This window comes from Corylus avellana, chromosome ca2, assembly GCF_901000735.1.
Source record: "Corylus avellana chromosome ca2, CavTom2PMs-1.0".
Lineage (NCBI taxonomy): Eukaryota > Viridiplantae > Streptophyta > Magnoliopsida > Fagales > Betulaceae > Corylus > Corylus avellana.
Genome location: NC_081542.1, coordinates 11,413,830 through 11,433,090, shown reverse-complemented (window position 1 = coordinate 11,433,090; position 19,261 = coordinate 11,413,830). Strand labels below are relative to the sequence as shown.

General features: G+C 37.6%; 2 protein-coding genes across 2 annotated transcripts; both read left to right on the top strand.

Annotated features, from left to right (window-relative positions):
* Window positions 1–1,532: 1,532 nt before the first annotated feature.
* Window positions 1,533–5,394, top strand: LOC132171227 (protein LONGIFOLIA 1). The gene is made up of 4 exons (XM_059582492.1): window positions 1,533–2,004; window positions 2,098–3,573; window positions 3,677–3,866; window positions 4,528–5,394. The coding sequence occupies exons 1-4, from the start codon at window positions 1,867–1,869 to the stop codon at window positions 5,103–5,105; spliced, it is 2,382 nt and encodes a 793-aa protein (XP_059438475.1). The 5' UTR covers window positions 1,533–1,866; the 3' UTR covers window positions 5,106–5,394.
* Window positions 5,395–11,244: 5,850 nt separating this feature from the next.
* Window positions 11,245–12,933, top strand: LOC132169053 (polygalacturonase-like). The gene is made up of 4 exons (XM_059580143.1): window positions 11,245–11,682; window positions 12,030–12,286; window positions 12,369–12,597; window positions 12,712–12,933. The coding sequence occupies exons 1-4, from the start codon at window positions 11,245–11,247 to the stop codon at window positions 12,931–12,933; spliced, it is 1,146 nt and encodes a 381-aa protein (XP_059436126.1).
* Window positions 12,934–19,261: the final 6,328 nt, after the last annotated feature.

Sequence of the window (19,261 nt, the reverse complement as noted above, 5' to 3'; positions counted from 1 at the left end):
ATTACCTTTATAAACTACCCAATTTATGTGGACTACTTCTCATCTTCCCAATATGGGACCTGGTTATAATATGGGTCTCAATCCAATAATTAAGGCTTTAGCCCAAGTCACAACCCAGCTGCCATCAGTAGCAACTACCATCCTCCACTAGCCATCGGCTTTGCCGCCTTCAGTTGCCAATCTCCAGCGACTGTTCTAGCGACTAAAAAAAAATAAATAAATAAAAATATCGTTTTTTTTTTCTTCTTTTCTTTTTATACCTTGCATTTAAGGGGAATGTTAGAACATTTGATATTATTCTACTTTATTATGTTTTCTTATAATAGGGTTTAGTCTATGGTTTCTTGCCTACTACTTGTTCTCTCTCGTTATAAATAGAGAACTATGTAAACATATCATAATATAAAAGATAATATACAATGTAATTCATTATATACTTTCACTCTTTCTTCTATCTCTTCTTTTCTCTCTCATCTCTTCAATATATTTAACAATATATATGTCCTATATATAAAGGACCATGTTTATCGTGAATAACACAAACTCTTATTAAATTCATCACAAATGAATTCTTACTAATATGGGAGTGAGCTTATATTGAAAAAAGAAAGAGAGGGTGCTCAGATAATTAGGAAGCTCGCAACAACAAAACAACCATGCTAGGTAGCTGCTGAAAACGTAATGAACTTGGTACTGCAGATTGTTCCAAAATTGAAATGGAGTTTGCATCCCACCGTTGGTAGCTCTAATCGGTATGTTTCTATTTTGTCAAGTATTAGCTCAGCTCAAACCAAGAACGTTAGACAAGTATGCTTTTATGAATGCCGTGTATGTTTTGCAAGCGGTTACCCATGTCCTTACCTTTTGCGAAACCCTCGTCCATACATACTTCGACTCTATGTGACGCGTCTGTTACCTCATGTCTCTGCCACGTGCCCTCAAGCGGTGACTGTTGGAGTTTTGGACGCATTGGCCTTTGCCCCCGTTTTGGCCAGCCGGTGCTGCCTGCTTTCTTTTGTCCTCCCAATGGAAATTGGAAAACAATTATAAAATCACATTTATCATATCCCCATTAGACTTCTTATAAGTGATATTATTAATTCATTCATTCATTCATTCTTTCAAAATTATCATTTTCATCTATAAAAATAAAATATGAAAAAATGTTGGTCCGTTCATTATTCAATTTTATTCCAATTATATATGCACATAAATTGAATACGTTAAACTCATGAATAAACTAAAAACCTACAATTACAAGGAATGTAATCCAAATCAAAGAACAACATGACATTCGAGTCAAGTGGGGCATCTTCAAATGGGTTCAAGTGATCAGCAACTTGACGGATATGGGTCTTTACAAACAAAACGGCTGACGTCTTCCAGTCAATGCGACTATGCGAGGATGGGTGGGGGGTAGTATGGGAAATTGCGGGGTCAATCAGGGTCTTCGTTCAAAGCTACACCAGACCCTAGGAAGTGGGTGGGCTGACACGTTGAGAGCATTACCCACGGAGGCTCACCCCCCTGCACACTCACAGACGCATTTCTGCAACAAAGTCCTCACAAATTTTGGAATCCCAATTTCAAGCGTACCCAATTGCCTATTCCCCACACTGCCCCCAATCCCCTTGTCATTTTTTCAAAAAGATACGGGCAATATACTTTCCCAATAATTTTCCCTTTAAAAGACCAGAAAAGCGGGAGTCTCGGTTAAAGCCATTGAGAGCGAGAGAGAGAGAGAGAGGAATGTAGGAGGGAGGCTTCGGAGTGAGAAGTTTTAGAGAGTGTTTGGAGAGAGAGAGAAAGAGAGAGAGAGAGAGTGAGAAAATAAAAAAAAGGGAAAGCGATATATTTTCCGGTGAAATGACGACAGGGATTGTACAAGACCAGAGTCTGGAAAAGCAAATGGGTTGCATGGCTGGGTTCCTTCAGATCTTCGACCGCCAGCAGCTTCTCGCCGGGAAACGCTTCTACTCCACCAAACGCCTCCCTCCTTCTTCGGTAAGTTTCTCATTTTTCCTATTTAAAACATTTTCTGTCCTCTGTTTGGTTGCCCAGAAAAATGAAGTAAATTGACTTCTGCAAAATTTTCAGGCGGTGGATTCGACGGTGGAGTCGGAGAAGAGCATGGATTCTCCGGACGTATCGGGAGAATTGGAGAAACAACAACAAGCGAGATCGGCACCATCGCCGGAGAGACTGAAACAGTCTCAGCTACCGGAGGTCCGAACTCCGGCGCCGGGAACTGTAACTCCGGCGGATACTCCGACCAAGTCACCGCTTCCCTTCCCGATTTTTGAAATGAGAGAAGCCACAAGGACCTCATGGAAGTTCTGCAAAGATGCTCCCAGACTTTCTTTGGACAGCCGAGCCGTGGTTGATGCTAAGGGAAGCTTAAAGCCCAGAGAGATCCGTACAAACGCTGCATTTTTGTCATCTAGTCGATGCGATGAAGCGGCGGAGGACAGCGATAAGCAGCGCAAATCTCCGAGTGTTATTGCGCGGCTCATGGGGCTCGAACCGTTGCCGGATGCGGAACCTGAACCGGACAAGAAAGCGGAGCTCCGGAGATCCGCTTCGGAATCCAGGGTTTCCAGAGATCTGTTCCAGCACCGTTTCGTCGACGGAAAAAACAACAACTTCAACTTAAACTTTCCGATGAGGCAAACTCAGGAACCGAATTATCAGAGTAACATTCCGAGGACGGTGGTTGAAAACAATGCAGCTAATGAAACGCACAGTTTCGGTGACAGACGTGTGGATTCCAAGGGATTCGGCTTACGGAATGTGAGAAGTGGGGCAGCGAAAGCGGCGCAGTGCAGAGGAATGGGGCAGAGGAAGAGCTTCTTTGACTCTGCCGACTTCTTTCCGGAGCCGAAACAGAGCGTTTCGATCTACGGAGAGATTGAGAAGAGGTTGAAGATGAGAGGGATCGAAGAGCCGTCCAAAGACTTGGACACCTTGAAGCACATCCTCGAAGCTCTGCAGCTCAAAGGTCTCTTGCATTCCAAGAAACCTTCAAACCAAATGAGCAACAGGAATTTCGTTTACGATCATCGGAACCTTGAGTCTCCGATTGTTGTCATGAAGCCGGCAGGCACGAGATCGCCGGTGAACCGGCAGGGTCGGACGGGGAACGAATCTCCGCCTTCAAGCTTTAGATCGAGAGCCGGAACCCGGCGGCAGGTGAACGAGACGTTGCCGGCGGTGAGCCCTAGGCGTGACCGGACGGAGATTGATCGGAGCGGACGGTACCAGACGAGAGAGAGAAACGGGAGCGGCGCGAATAGCCCGAGTAGAAGAAGACCACCGAGCATTGAAACGCAGAGGACAGTGAATGTGATTGATTCGGTGGAAAACAGAAGGGTCTCTCCGGTTCAGTCTCCTAAGGTTAGTGGGAGGAGAGTTGGATCAGATCAACAAGTCACCACTCGTTCACCGAGGATGAAACAACCGCCGGCCGAGAATTATCGCAAGGATGAGAAAGTGTTTAGTACTCCAGCGGAGGACGAGTCATCCACCACCGTTTCGGAAAGCAGTATTAGCACTTGTTCATATGCTGATACAGAGGTACGCTAATAATAATAATAATAATAAATTAATAAATAAATAAAATATTTGTTATTTGTTGATTAATGTAAATTCTGTGGCACCGCACTGTTGTTGGTTGTAGAGGTCCAAGGTGGAGGATTATAAGGATGGTAGGAGCTTATTAGAGAGGTGCGATAAGCTGCTTCACAGTATAGCTGAGATGACGGCGACCGAGTTGCAGCCGAGTCCAGTCTCGGTGCTTGACTCGTCGTTTTACAAGGACGATTCGTCGTCGCCTTCCCCAGTGATGAAACGGAGCATTGAATTCAAAGGTAAAAAAAAAAGGACACTGGTAACTTTAAACTAACTAGTTTCTACTCAGAGATAGATATTGCATTTTGACTACGGCTCTGTTTTGCTAAATGTGGCCTTTTTCAGGCCTCCAGGCCTACTTAGGCAGGGCAGGGGCAGCACTAGTTGCTAGTTAGAGCGACTTATTTCCAGTCCACTCACATGAATCCAATAAATGCAAGCCACACAGGCACTGTATACTGCTGCCCCCACCCCCACCCCCACTTAGATTAAATTGGAAGGGGGGACCGAGACCTTTCTTTCTCTGAAAAATTACCTCATGGGAGAAAGAAAATCTCCTTAACTCTAAAAGTCTAACCCCCCCCCCCAAGTACACCGTAGCTGCTGCTGGTGGCGGTGGTCGTGGGAAGGTATATACCTCAGTGAAAATGACTTGACTGGTGTCCCTTGAGACCATTGACAGATGGTAGCAAAAATTACACCAGTTTAGTTGGTTTCCTTTGCCTACACTCCCAACTGACATTATTAACTTTTAACATAAGGATTGGAACCAACCCTATTCATTGCTATGCTAGCTCAATAAGAGTGTCAAATTAAAGACCGCCCTTGTCTTGTTACTGTCACACTCCCTGCTGATATCTACTGTTTTTTTTTTTTTTTTTGGTGGGTGAAATTTACCAGATCAACCGGTTGAATTGGAAGATGACATATGGAGCTTGGCATTGTTTTCCATGGAATCAAAATCTGAAGGGAAATCCGGTGATTGCGAGTATGTGTACATATCGGAGATCCTCAGAGCTTCGAATTATTTACCCGAAGACTCCGATATATTCCTACTACTAGAGAAGCAACAGTATCTCAAAGGAAAGGACACCTCCGAGGTCCCAAGACTCCAAAGAAGGCTTATTTTCGACACCATCAATGAAATTCTCAATCGAAACAGAGAATTACCACCGTGGAAGCCCAATTCATGGACCAATTCCACATCATTGCAACAAATTTGGTCCGAATTTCAGAAGATTCGGGAGACGGATGCATCGGAGGACTTGTTCGAGGTGATCCGCGGGGTGCTGCGAAAGGACCTTACAGGGGATGGCGTGAGTGGATGGTTGGATTGGCCGATCGAGATGTCCGAAGCCGTTTTGGATATCGAACGGCTAATATTCAAGGATTTGATTGGCGAGACCATCCGAGATCTCGCTGCCTATTCAGGGAATTGTAGTAAAGTCTCGGCGCCTCGTAGGAAGTTGGTGTTCTGAAGGGGTGAGGGAACAAAAAGGAGGCAGGCTTATATAGTTTGTTTGATTTCTTTGGCTTCTTGCTCTCTGTCTCTCTGTCTCTCTCTCGTTTCTTATTTGTTTTTAAGCTTTTACTATCAGTTTTAGTTTGACCCTTTTTTTCCAACAACAAAAAAAAAAAATTTGGGGAAAATGTTAAATCTATGTACTCCTCCTGAGGTTCAGGCAAAATCTAACCGTTACTTTTTCAATATGTAAAAAAGTTGGGATTATTGCTATATTTTATCTTGGGAACCACAATTGAGATTTATATCTTGACTCTTCAAGAATATATATAGTATTTATTTATGCCTGATAATGGTATGAACACAACACAGATGTTTAGACATGGTTTGCGACCAAATAATTGTAGAGGTTTAAGTGGGAAAGAAGGCTGTTTTCTTATGCATGTGTTATGTCTTTGCTCTCCTATGGGAAAATAATATGGGAGTTTGGGGTGCTATTGATTGTTTGAAACGAAGAAAAGTCCATTCCTTTATTTTCTTCTTTAAGGGTAAAATTGTTATTTCACCTTTTTTTTTATTTTTTTTATTTTTTAATTCTATCCTTACGAAATAAGAGCTGGAGCCGGACTCCTTTTTTGATCCATTTCAAAGGAAACGGAAAGGGTCCTCCTTCATTGATTGACAGTGCGGCAGTTGAAGATGATGCGATGGATGATCATTTCAGGCATGGTCCATAATTAGCGAGCATTACACATCGGTCTTCCTCTCTCACTCATATATATATATATATATATATATATATATATATTTTAAGAAGAAAACATTTCAGTCACATTCATTCAAAGATAATACGAACATAAAATTTTTACAATATAGAGTAAAAAGTTTTAAAGCAATTATAGTCGAAACTACAAGGCAACTATAGCCGAAGTTACGAGGTTACAAACGTTGAAAATGACGTTAAAGATACTATTATCTCAATCTCAAATAAGATCTGCTAACCATGACTAATCTTCAGATATAACAACAGATCTGCTCCAGAAAGACTTATTCTAATGCATAAGTAGTTCTTATTCCTCGACCTGAGAATAGAAAACTCCCATGCCGAAACTCTTCATCCTCTACCTGAAAGTTAGAATATAGATCTCATCCACAACCCAAGGGTCTGGACCATAAACAAATACTTCACGGATCAACAAGAGAACAAAGCCTTATTACAAGCAACAAAACAACATAAATATAAAATAAGGAACAAATAATAGAAAGAAAAACAACAGAAACTGAAAAATACAGAAAAAATAAAAGCAAAAAAAAACCAAAAAGCTAAAAAACAAGAGCACACTAAGCTGATGACGGCGGCCAGAAGAAAGGCTAATCGCGTGCTTGCCGTAAACTAAAGCTAGCATTGGAAGTGAATAGGGCAAGTGAAGTGCGGTGGGGGGCGCAATAACAGATCCGGTAGTAGACAGTGGACGACAAAGCGGCGCGGAAGAAATCAGTAGCGCACTCAAAGAACTGGGGTAGTTGAGTGAATCCCCCACGAACGGCATCCACAAAGTGTGCTAAAAACAAACAAACAAGCAAAAAACAAAGACAAGCAAAACATGAAAAAGAGGGAGAGTGAAGAGCTGGGGAGGGAAGGAGAAAAAAAATCCAAGGAGGAAGAGGGGAGGAGGGGGAGAAATCTCCCCCTCCAGGCGGCGCTTTCTGCTAAATCTCAATTTTCTTTGATGTGATGATAAACAAAGTGGTTAGTGAGTTACACAAAATAAGTTTCTTCTCACATGGATCAACTGATACTGCCCCCATTAAATTTCTTGTCTACATATTAAAATGATTCATAAAGCTTTCTTTTTCGGTTATGCACCTGGCACGCGTAATACTCTGCATTCATTCCCAGACTGAACCACTTTGGTGGAAACATTTTTGTTTCTCATAATTTTCATGAAGTTTTTATTTTAGGATTAAATTTACTTTACCCTTTAAATTTTAGGGTTTTTTTAATTCGAATCCTAATGTTTAAAAATTGATGATATACTTTCCTAATATTTCAAAAAAATTTAATTCAGACCTTCAGTTACTAATTTTTGTCAAATTGAACGAAAATCTATAAAATTACATAATTACTTTCAATACATTTTTTTTTTTTAAATTTCCGTCAAATTAGACAGAAATTAATAATAAAGGGTCTGAATTAAAATATTTTAAAGCATTAAAAGAGTATATTGCTAATTTTTAAATATTAAAATTGAAATTAACTAAAACTTTACATAATAATAAAGTAAATTTAACCCTTTATTTTATTTTAATGGTCTCTATTAATATTTCTGTAGAAAATTATAAGGCGTTTGCTATCATAATACATAGAGCAGGCGAGCTGGGCCCTCTTCATAAACGTAGAGGGAAGGGGGACAATGGTGTGACTAGGCATTATTTCTCGGGGGGCCAACGTACATATTGCCGGATCCCCATCTGTTTTATAATTTTATTCACAAGGCTAGAAACTACGCCCATTAAAGGGAATTCAATACACCCGTAACTCCAGTCTCAGACTTACCCACTGAAGTGACTTCTTGTTTTTGTTTTTTTAATGACTTCTTGGCAGGGGATGGAAGTAGGAGTAGATATTTTCTGCATCAAATGAGTTGAATAATATCTAATTAGTTATAGTAAATAAATAATTTTATTTTTTATTTTTTAAAAAGATAAAAATATTCTTTGACTGTAACTAACTGAATATTTTAATATTCGAATAAAATAACAAAAATTCTAATTTGGATTTTCAGTTGTGTACCAGAAAAATATTCAATTAATTACATTTAAAGGGTTTATTTTTTTGTTAATTTCTTCAAAAAAAAAAAAAAAAAAGAACCCCACAAATATAATTATGAACCGAAAAAGATCGGGTTTTAGAATGAAGAGGTTATGGTTACTCACAATGGGCTGACAATTGTCAATCCAATGTTTAGCCATCAGAAATGTATGGGTCATGATTTTCCTATTACGATATTATTATTTAGTAAACTGATTGCTGCATGATTACCCTTTCTCTTTATTATATATTTAATGATCCACAATGGCAAGTTGGTGCCTATTTAGTCTGGTAAGGTCCATATATTGATCAACTTTCTTTTCTTTTCTTTTGTGCTCTCATTAATTAGTCTATCAAGTCAAAAACTCTCAACCACTTGATGTTAACACTTCGATCTTTCTGCACGAAAAGAATAAAAGCGAAACAAAACAAGTGTTAATTGAACCACATCGAAATTCATTGAAGAATCCGTATGATTTAATTTAATTTGTTTCTCAAATATGAAGAATTCTGGGCTCATATGCATGCTTGTGATTTCATTTGGCAGTATTTAATCATGCAGTGGACAATAATGGAATGAAGGGAGGGTGGGGTTGTGAAGAGATAAGAGCTAACTCACCATAACCATATAGTTGTGGACCTCAGTCTCTCTCCCCTGTTTTTGCTTTCTATTGTACGTAGGCCATGTTGCCCATATATCCATATCCATCCCCATTTCCTGGAATCCTTCCCTTTCCTTCCTTATTTCACATGACCACCCCAGCCAATCTCTCTCTCTCTCTCTCTCTAACAAAGAAATAGTGTTTTCTGCCTCCTATATTCATTCCATAACATCCCAAGTAGCAAGTAGCTAGAGAGATCTTTAAAAGCAAAAGAAGCTATAACCAAGAGTTTCTGAAACGAGGCAAAACTGGGGTCCCTGTCATCTCAAAAGGGCACAAAGCTCTCATGCATGATGTATGAATGGGAGATGTGGAAGAGTGCACTGGCACAGGCACATGCACATGCCTCTGCTCTGGAGTTTTCCTACATTTAAGTGGTACATCTCTTATCTTTTTTTTTAAAGAAAAAGTCTGATAACTTGGTCACCTCATATGCCCCCCCCAAAAAAAAAAAACCCTTCATTTAATCCTGTCCAATCCTTGTCGTCCTCATCCTCATTGTTGTCTCCTCAATTGGGTCCTTTGCCAGATGTCTATTTGACCAGACAATGTGATTTCATTATTGGCCATTACTAAGCCTTCTGTGTGAAGCTCCTCCTATATATGCCATTTTGTACTATCAAACTATCAAGGGAAACCTGCTCCAATTCTAGTTGCGATTCAACAAGAAGCTAACCAAAAGGTTTATGACCCATCCCATGCATGGGATTTGAACCCACTTTTGAGCTAACTCATCCCTTTTTTCCCTTTTTCCTTTTTTTGCCCCTAAGCAAATCAACTCATCTTTTATTAATCATGTGGATTCCACCAACTCCAATTATTTGGAATAGAAAAACAAAAAATAGTAATAACAATTAGTTCATTCAAAAACTTAATGGAAAAATTAGTAGAAGGGCCGGGCGTGCTCTCAGGACTTCCAACTCCATGTTGATGGAAGTGGGGCTGAATTCTCTAATTGACAGTTCATCTAAAGCTTGTCCCACAAAGCTTGCATTGCCATCATATTTATATCCAAAATCTAAAAATTAGTGACTGATAAACGATTAGAAAAAGCAATTGATTGCATCATGGAAAACAAAAAAAAAAAAGAAAAAGGGTTGGGTGGCATGGGCTAAACTACCCTATGATAAGGGTATTTCGTCCAATACAAAACCACCCTCAGCTCACACCACTTTTTACGTTTTTATCTTTTTGTCACAATTTGAATGAAAAGTCCAAAAAAAGATTTATTGCATCCGAAGATATTGAATGAAGTTTAATAATAATAAAAAAAAGGTTTTGTTTTGTTTTGTTTTTTTTTTTATTTTTTTTAATGAAGTTTAATGCTACAAAACAAACATTAAAAATTTGATGTCATTGGAATAATGTCATTTAGGTAAACGACATTAAGCTTTGGATGAGAATTTTTGTTTTGCGCCGTTTAGGGCTCAAACGACATGATAACACAAATGACATCACTTTCTTTTGAATGCATTTTCTATGCGGTCATAGAGTGCATCTTCTATGTGGTCATTGTATAAAATGTGTCTTTTGTGCCACCAATTAGGAGGTGACACCTCAACCCATTATACTAAACTTACACTAAAATAAAAGACACAACCGCACTTGATCATACCAAATAATAAACAAAAATAAAAAAATAAAATAAAAAAAATTAGGAGGGGTGGCCGCCCAACCAACCCCAGTGAGAACCCCAGTGAGATTTGGGGTGGCACGCGACCACCCCCGACCTATGGGGTGGCTCGCCGGCCAACCCAAATATGTCTGGGGTGGCTACGCGACCACCCCAACCAACTCTGGGGTGGCCGCATGACCGCCCCATGGCTGGCTGGGGTGGCAACGCGGCCACCCCTTATGGCCTAGGGGTGGCGGCCAGCCACCCAGAGGTGGCTGATCTATCATTACAAAGCATTTTTTAATTTAAATTTTTTAAAAAAAAAATTGATTAAACTTGATATAATCAGGTGGTTTGGTTTTATTTTGTTAATATGTTCCATGCTAAAGTGTCAAACCTTCATTGATGGGCACAAAAGGGTGGTTTTTGTGCACCATCCTCATTTAAGTTATTATCCTTTCGTTAATCTCGCTTATTGTTCAATTGGCATAAATTTTAATGTCGTCATAGTTTTTGTGCACCATCCTTATTTAAGTTATTCTACTTGGTGACGTGTCACACGGGTACGTCACTACTTGGTGACATGTGCTGGTTCCCCACACTTTACCACTGGGTTTGCATGGGGAATCAGCGTGCAGTCTTTTAAAGTTTTTTTAAAAAAAATTTCTGAAAATTTTGGTGACCAACTCCAGGCCCACGGCGTAGCCTTGGGTCAGCCTAGATCTATGGTCTAGACCAATGGCTGGCCATGGGTGAGTCAAAAGCATTTTTTTTTTTTTTAATATTAACAACGGGTATGTTTGTTAACTTGTTTTATGGGTTTTTTTTTTCTTGAAAAAAATATTTTATTGTAAAACATGCTTTTATAATTTTAAGAATGTTTTGTATTTTAAGTTGTTTGTTAGTGTTATAGTTTAAAAACGGAAAACAAAAGACAAAAAAAATAAATAAAACAGTTTTAATAAATATAGCCAACATAGGCTGTGATGCACAAGTATACATACCCCCAATAGAACACTTCTCTCCATCAGCTTATTTTAAAAAAATTTCAGCTCCTTGAAATGATATGGCCAAGCTTTTATGTCTGCTTTACGCACTTTTCTTCATTCTCTATTTCTCCCACCCATCGCACGCAATTAGGGTTTACGATGTTGTAAGTTTTGAAGCTAAAGCCGATGGCACAGTGGACTCGACCTTGGCCTTCCATAATGCATGGGCTGCAGCTTGCGCATCAGCAGATTCTAGCACCATAAATGTGCCAAAGGGAACCTACTTGCTTGCCTCTTTGGCCTTGGGTGACTGCAAAAGCTCTTATGTCACTTTCCGAATTGATGGAACGCTAATGCCTCTTTGGGATGGGGCGGAGGCGGATTATCGTAATGATTATTGGCTCAGCTTTGAAGGTTTTACCGGCGTTTCCATTACTGGAGGATCACTCGATGCCAAAGGCCCTGCCTTGTGGGCTTGCAAAGCTTCCGCTGCTGACTGTCCCACTGGAGCCACGGTATCTACTATATTCATTTATTTTTTTCTTTCCTATTTCTCCCTTCTTCTTTTTTTAATCATTTTCTTTGAGATGCATGCATGGATCATCACTGTATCTTCTCTGACTAAAAGCTTTTAATATTCTTAATTATTTATCCTGTCAAGTTTTAATATAATAACCAATAACATAATTATCCAATCCAACTTAATATCTTCATGTTTTACTTTATCTATTCCATGCATACACCAACCAAAATTTTCATGTTTTTACTAATTATAATCTTCATTAACTTTTTCTTTGATCTTGTAGTATTCTTTTCTTTATTAAAACACACACACACAACTTGGATAATTATGTTTATTAAGGGTATTGATGGATTAATGTCAGTAAACAGTCAGATGTTCCATATTGTGTTTAATGGGTTCCAAAACGTACATGTTGAAAGAGTGAAAATCATAGCCGCTGGTGACAGTCCGAACACAGATGGCATTCATGTCCAATTATCACAGGATGTCACAATAATGGAATCTACCATCAAAACAGGGGATGATTGCATCTCCATTGGCCCTGGAACGAAGAACTTGTGGATTGAACGCATCAAATGCGGCCCTGGTCACGGCATTAGCTAGGTAACATAAAATTTAGTTATATATATTCATCATACATGATGAAGGCTAAACAATATGAATATATATATATTGTTGCAGCATAGGAAGTCTTGAAAAGGACACGGATGAGGCAGGGGTCCAAAATGTGACAGTTAAGAATGCTGTTTTTATTGGTACCCAAAATGGGTTGAGAATAAAGTCATGGGCTCGGCCTAGCAATGGATTCGTCCAAAGGGTTTGCTTTTTAAGAGCTATTATGAAGAATGTCCAAAATCCCATTGTTATAGACCAAAGTTATTGCCCTCACAACATCTGCCCTACTCAAGTGAGAAATCTTAACAACCTTGGATGAAGATCTTACTTATTTATTTGTTACTATAATCCAACTCAACATATATATCTTGATGTTTTCCTCTTTCTTTCTTTTTTTTAATAATAGGTATCGGGTGTAAAAATCAGTGATGTGATATACCGACATATTCGAGGAACATCTGTCACAAAGGTTGCAATAAAATTTGATTGTAGCTCCAAGAACCCTAGCACTGGGATTAGACTTGAAAATGTCAATTTGACTTGTCCAAACCAAGTGCCTGAATCATCTTGTAGGAATGCAATTGGGAACACCCTTGGCTTTGTCCAACCTAACAGTTGCTTGTTATAAAGAAACACAAACCATGTTTTGTACTTGAAATTGTTGGGATCATCCTATGAAAATATATACAGTGATCGTTGCTTCAAAATAAACCAGGCTACATTATTAAAAATATACATATTACTTATATGGAATTTCGGCCTCTCCTAGACATATTAAGCTATTTGAATTTTCTTTATTTTTTCCTCACATGTTGATGACAAACACGACTAGCACTTGTTCTTTGGGATTTGTTCTTCAAATCTTCTCTTTGACAACTGAATATAACCGTTAGTTAGTGTGGCCTCACTAACTCTTCTCAATTACTTTGAGAATAAACTAGAAGCATAAAGTGAGGGTATAAACTCAATATTTTTCTACATCTCTGTGCATAGCAAGTAGTAGAATGTCTTTTTTCCACACACTCTAGGCTTTCTTCGATCCTTTATTTATAGATTTAGGTTTACTTAGAGATGTGGTAAAAGAGAAAGTTTTATAACCCTAGAGTTACTAGGGTGCATGCATAGCTCCTTTGGGCTACAAAGCCATGGAAGAAATAACTTTCCCACACACCTAGGGCAAGGGTTGTAATCCTACCTCATCCTCACTTTAACCCATGCATGGTGTTGGGTTTTATCTCTTTAGCCCAATGTTCCTTTTATTTGGACTATGCCTAGGAATTAAATTTGTTAGCCCAATCTTCGACAAATAATAGCTTCTTGAGAGTTTAATTCTCTAACCCATATATTTATAAAATAAAACAAGCTTTATGAATTTATCCTAAGCCCATGTTCTATAGAATGAAAACCAACCTAAATAAATAAATAAATGAGGCCCAAAAACAAATGGTCGAATAACATCAGCTCAAAGAGAGACCTAAAGAGAAAAAAAAAATACAATTAGCTTTAATAGGCCTGTAATACTTGTCATCCATGACTTATCATATGTTACTATTAATCACAATTGATTTCACTAAACAAGTGTGATTGTATTCTAATTTGTATTTTTGAATTTAATCAATTAATCTAATTGATGTACTTATTTAATATATATTACCCTCCATAGAATATTTTGAAGTCAAAGTCAATAAACTATCACTTTAATTCACTACCTCTTATCCTTGAGTACTCAATTTAATTACATGATTATTATTTGTACTCTGTAAAAAGTCATCTCACTATGTATGTTAGGTTTTATAAATTGGTTTTATTAGATGTACAAAAGTTTACTTGTAACCCTTTTTATCTTTCTCAAGTATCAAGGTGAAGAATGTAAGTGAAAAGAGGTTTTTGGTGCTTTCTCATCAGATGGCCGTCAGGACGGGCTCATGACGAAACTCAGTGAAAAGCTCTCGGCTTTCTCGTTAGATGGGCCTCAGGATGGGCTCATGACAGGACTCACTGAAGAGCTCTCGGCTTTCTTGTCAGATGGGCGTTAGGACGGGCTCAAGACGAGACTCTATGATTTGCTCTCGACTACGCCATTGGATGGCAGGTCAAAATAGAAGTGAGGAGACTTTAGTTGTTGCTCTCTGTCAACCTCGTTGGAGGGAGCACCAAAATGTGTACGTGACGGGACTAAGTTGTTGCTCCTTGTCAACCCCTTTGGATCGGGTGTTAGAACGTGGACGTGATGGGAATGCAAAGGTTTTACTCTCTATGTCATGACGCGATTCATTTTCCATTAATACAGAAGAATTGCATTCCTCGTTGGATGCCCGTCATGACGGAAAGAACAATTTCTTACGTAACTTGCTTTTCTTGGTTTTCTTCGACAATTTCTCCTCCCATTGCTCTTGGAAATGCTTTGGACGTGTTTACATAAGTGTTCTAGAATTATCCGGCACTCGGACATCGCTTGGGCATCACTTTAAAGTCATTGGACCACTTAGGAATGACTTTCCCATTCAAAGCCCGTTAAGATGTGCTCTTAACACGTTGGCAGTGAGTTACTGCCCAATTCTCGTCTTAATGGAACTGTATTCCTGTTAAGACTCGATTGGATTCTGCAAAACTTTGTGAGCTTTCACCTAGTAAAAATCCGAATTGGAAGATGATCATTTGGGACAAAGTGGTAGATCACGGAAAGTGGTTTTCAACACTGTTAAGTTTGCTTCATTTGGAGTTCGGGAGAAGAAGTTATGGTCAAGATACCTTTACTGGTTTGTTTTCCTAAATGGCTTTTCAGCTTATTTTCAATTTTTCCCTTTCTCTTCCTACGTAGCAAAGATGATATTCATTTGTGAAATTTAGACATCCAAGCATGAAAATTCAAAGAGAGAGTCTCTAGAAAAGACTGATTACTTCTCTATTTTTATCCAAGAGGGATTGGGTTGAAAAACATCAATGTTTTCCACCTCTTCATGTTTGTGAAGTTTTCTTCTATGCTTTACTAGGAATGTACCATGTGGGTTTTCTAAAAAACTTGAAGCTCTCTACCACTTGAGGCTTTTGTTTGTTGATTTCAAACCACACCATACACATTGTTCAACTGCAAAAAGTCTATCGGTGGGTCGGTAATGGATGCACTCCATGAAGATGGTTAGCTAGGAGGCAAGCAAGTGAGCTTCTTGTTCTTATAAAGTCTAGAGACTTGCTAGGGTTTGTGAGCATTTTCTACTGTCTGTAATATGGTTCTTAATTTGTATAGTGATTTTTCATGTTTGACTGCCCCCGAGTGGTTTTTCTCTTTGATATGTTCAAAGGGTTTTTCACTTCGTCAACAAATCTTTGTGTTGTGGATGTGCGATTGATTTTGTGGTTGTGATATTTTAAATACCGTATTACTATTTATTTCTTTATATATATTGCTTGCGATTGTTTGATTTGGGAGTAGAATAAAACTCTCATGTATAACGCCCTATGATATCAATTAATTGATAATTGACTCATTGGCTCACTACCCAACCTTATTTCTCTCAGAACAAGATTCAAGGATCTCATCCTCTTCGAAGAGAGAGACTACGGTGGAAGACTTTGAGACCACAACCATAATAACTAGAGTGAAACTAAAAGCATCATAACATAGATAGATCTCCAATTGTATCGGATAGAGACTAGTCATCAAAATATATACATATCATTACTAACTGTTCTTAATAAACAAAGGCCTTAGTAATCTATCTTTTGGTTAAGTTTATCTTGTTTAGGTTTTGTTTTCTTTTATTTGCAATTCAAAAATCAAATCTTTTTTGGAATTAGGTTAAGATTCAATTAGTTTAGATATAAATTTTATTTTCATAAACACAATTCCCTATGGGATCGACCTCACACTTGCAAGCTTTAATTGCAAACGATTCGTGCACTTGCAAGTACAATTAAAATTTCACAACATAAGGCGATCCTCCTATGTGTTAGTATTCATGTATGTCTCGTGGATCATCACAAAGTATGTGTAGGTCCTCATATCTATGTCACTAACTTGTAATTTAATGTAGTTATATATAGGTTCGCAATTCCAAAATAGTATAAACAACTAGTTAGACGGGCTTAAGTGAAACATAACATTTTTAGTATTTTGTCTTCATATTAGTTAGTCAATAGGTTTACCCTTACATAATTTAATATATTTTGTTTGATTTGATCATTTGCAGATAATCGTTAATTGACGTACTTGCCTTGTTAGGTTGGGTACGTATTGAACACCAAATGCTGGCTTTTTGTATACTATAATTGCTAAGCGAACCACTTGTTTCTATGTTATTGATTATATATATGGTACAATTTGTGTTTACTCTTTAAGATGTGATATGGAGATTATGAGTTTTGCACTATCGTTTTGATATGGATCGAAATTATTGGTTTCGGATTTGACTTTGGATTTAAATATGTATTATGAGTTTTACCCTACAATTAGGTAAAATAGATTGTAAAAATATTGTGCTTTTTGCAGGGTTTATTTGGAACTTGAGATTGTATGGTTAATGCTCTTAATTAATATTGTTCATGCTGAGGTTTTGGTTTTAGAGTAAGAGTTTTGAAGTAAATTATAATATTGTAATTTATTGGGAGCAATTGAGATTGTATGTAAGTAACATTTTGATTTAAATCTATATTATGAGATTGTATGTGAGTATTAAATGTATGATCGTATAGTATTGAATTTAGATTTGTTATCAGGTTTTCCAGAATATTGGACAAAAAAAAAAAAAAATTAGAACACAAATTAAAAGGTATATGGGGAAAAAGGGGGTCCTTTGCCACGTGGGCACCCCCTTCTCTAAAAGGAGGCGCTTGCACAGTGCCAAATGCACATTCTCAATTTAGAAATACTTGGCGTAAAATGCCCCATTTTGGATGCGTTCTTCACTGTACAAGCGTATCTAAATTGAAATCTAGTCGCTATAATTTGAGATGTGCGCCAAGTGCCCCTATTCAAGCGTTTCTAAATCAATTGGGTTTTTTTTTTTTTTTTGGCTAAAAAGCCCCAAATAACCAAGTCACTAAACTCTATTTTTTCTTGTAGTGTATCTTTGAAAAATAATTCTTAGGCCAGGATCTTAATAAGATTCAATGGCCCCCTAGAGCCCATCTCGAACTAGTCTTTGAATCATTAATGGATCAACAAGCTCAAGTCTCATAGGCAATATATAGGCAATATATAGGCTTTGTATAGGCTTTGTACTTTTGAAAAATAATTCTTACACCAGGATCTTAATAAGATTTAATGGGCCCCCTAGAGCCCTCCCCGAACTAGTCTTTGAATCATTAATGGATCAACAAACTCAAGTCTCATAGGCAATATATAGGCAATATATAGGCTTTGTATAGGCTTTGTACTTTTGAAAAATAATTCTTAATGGGCCCCCTAGAGCCCATCCCGAACTTGTCTTTGAATCATTAATGGATCAACAAACTCAAGTCTCATAGGCAATATATAGGCAATATATAGGCTTTGTATAGGCTTTGTACTTTTGAAAAATAATTCTTACACTAGGATCTTAATAAGATTTAATGGGCCCCCTAGAGCCCATCCCGAACTAGTCTTTGAATCATTAATGGATCAACAAACTCAAGTCTCATAGGCAGTATATAGGCTTTGTTTGTTCAAAGGATAAACATTTTAAAATAAAAGATTCTAAAACAGATGTTTGCATAAATCATAATAATCAGACTAAAAGCAATGAAATCTGAATTGAAAAACAATTTTTTATTGCTTTGGCATATTTACAAGAATATCAATAAAACCACAAAAAATTACTTGTTTGTTTAAATAAAATACATAGTCTAAAAACTAAATGATTTAAAATAAAACAACCATGCAATCTTCATTTCATCTTCAAACTTCAACGTCCATATTTTCTTTTCTTAGTTTTATGGTTTCCTGGAACTCCTTCAATTCAATTGAATACAGGAAAATTTCTCATCCAATGTCCATTTTCCTTGTAATAAAAATTTGAGTTGGGTTGAAAAATTTAGAGTCGAGTGTAAAAGACTCCCGAACATAAACTCAAAAAATAATAAGAAGGGAAAAATCTCATACCCCTCAAATTACCACCCAATTGATAATGTTTCTCCAAACTTTCAATTGTGACAAAGTTCCTTACAAACTATCAAAAATTGGCGTTGTCCTCCCAAGTTGGTAGTTTGAGAAGATATTGTCGCAATTGAAAGTTTAGGAGGACATTATCAATTAAGTGATAATTTGAAGGGTACGTTGACTTTTCCCTAATAAAAAAAAATAAAAACAATTGATTACCCGTTTATGCATGCCGGCAATAAGTCGTGAAAACACAGCCCAACGTTTTGCCTGAATGGATGCCTTCCTTGCTACTCTTGAATTCGGTATGTTGATTTCTTTCTTAACGGTATAGAAGCTGGATCCATGGAGTAATACCAAGATAACGCTTGTAAGTTCAAAATTAAAATCGAATTGAAATTTAATTAAAAACCTATATTCCTAAAAGCAAATTGCTCTTTTTTTTGTTTTGTTTTGTTTTGTTTTTAATCGATTTGGGAGAATATATCCACAATATTTAAAGGTTGACTTGGTTCCTATTCCACAAGTTGCAATGTGGACATAAAACGCCTCTCTTATGCATATATCATCAGAAGTATCGAGTTGTATAGGTTCAATGGACACGAGTTGCAGCCGCATTGCTTGCTGTTCCATGCTGGTTGCAATTCTTGACTTGTCCATTATATTCTTTAGAAACAACCATATTCATCATAACAGGAGTGTTGCTGTGTTTGGATGCCTGCAACTTATTGCAATTTTTGACTTCTCCACTATATTCATCATATTAAGCAATAGTCATCACAAGATATATAATATAATATAACCTTTTCGGATGTGATTTTTCCCCAACTCAACTCTCTCCATCTCAAAGGATCGGTGAAATATATATATATATATATAT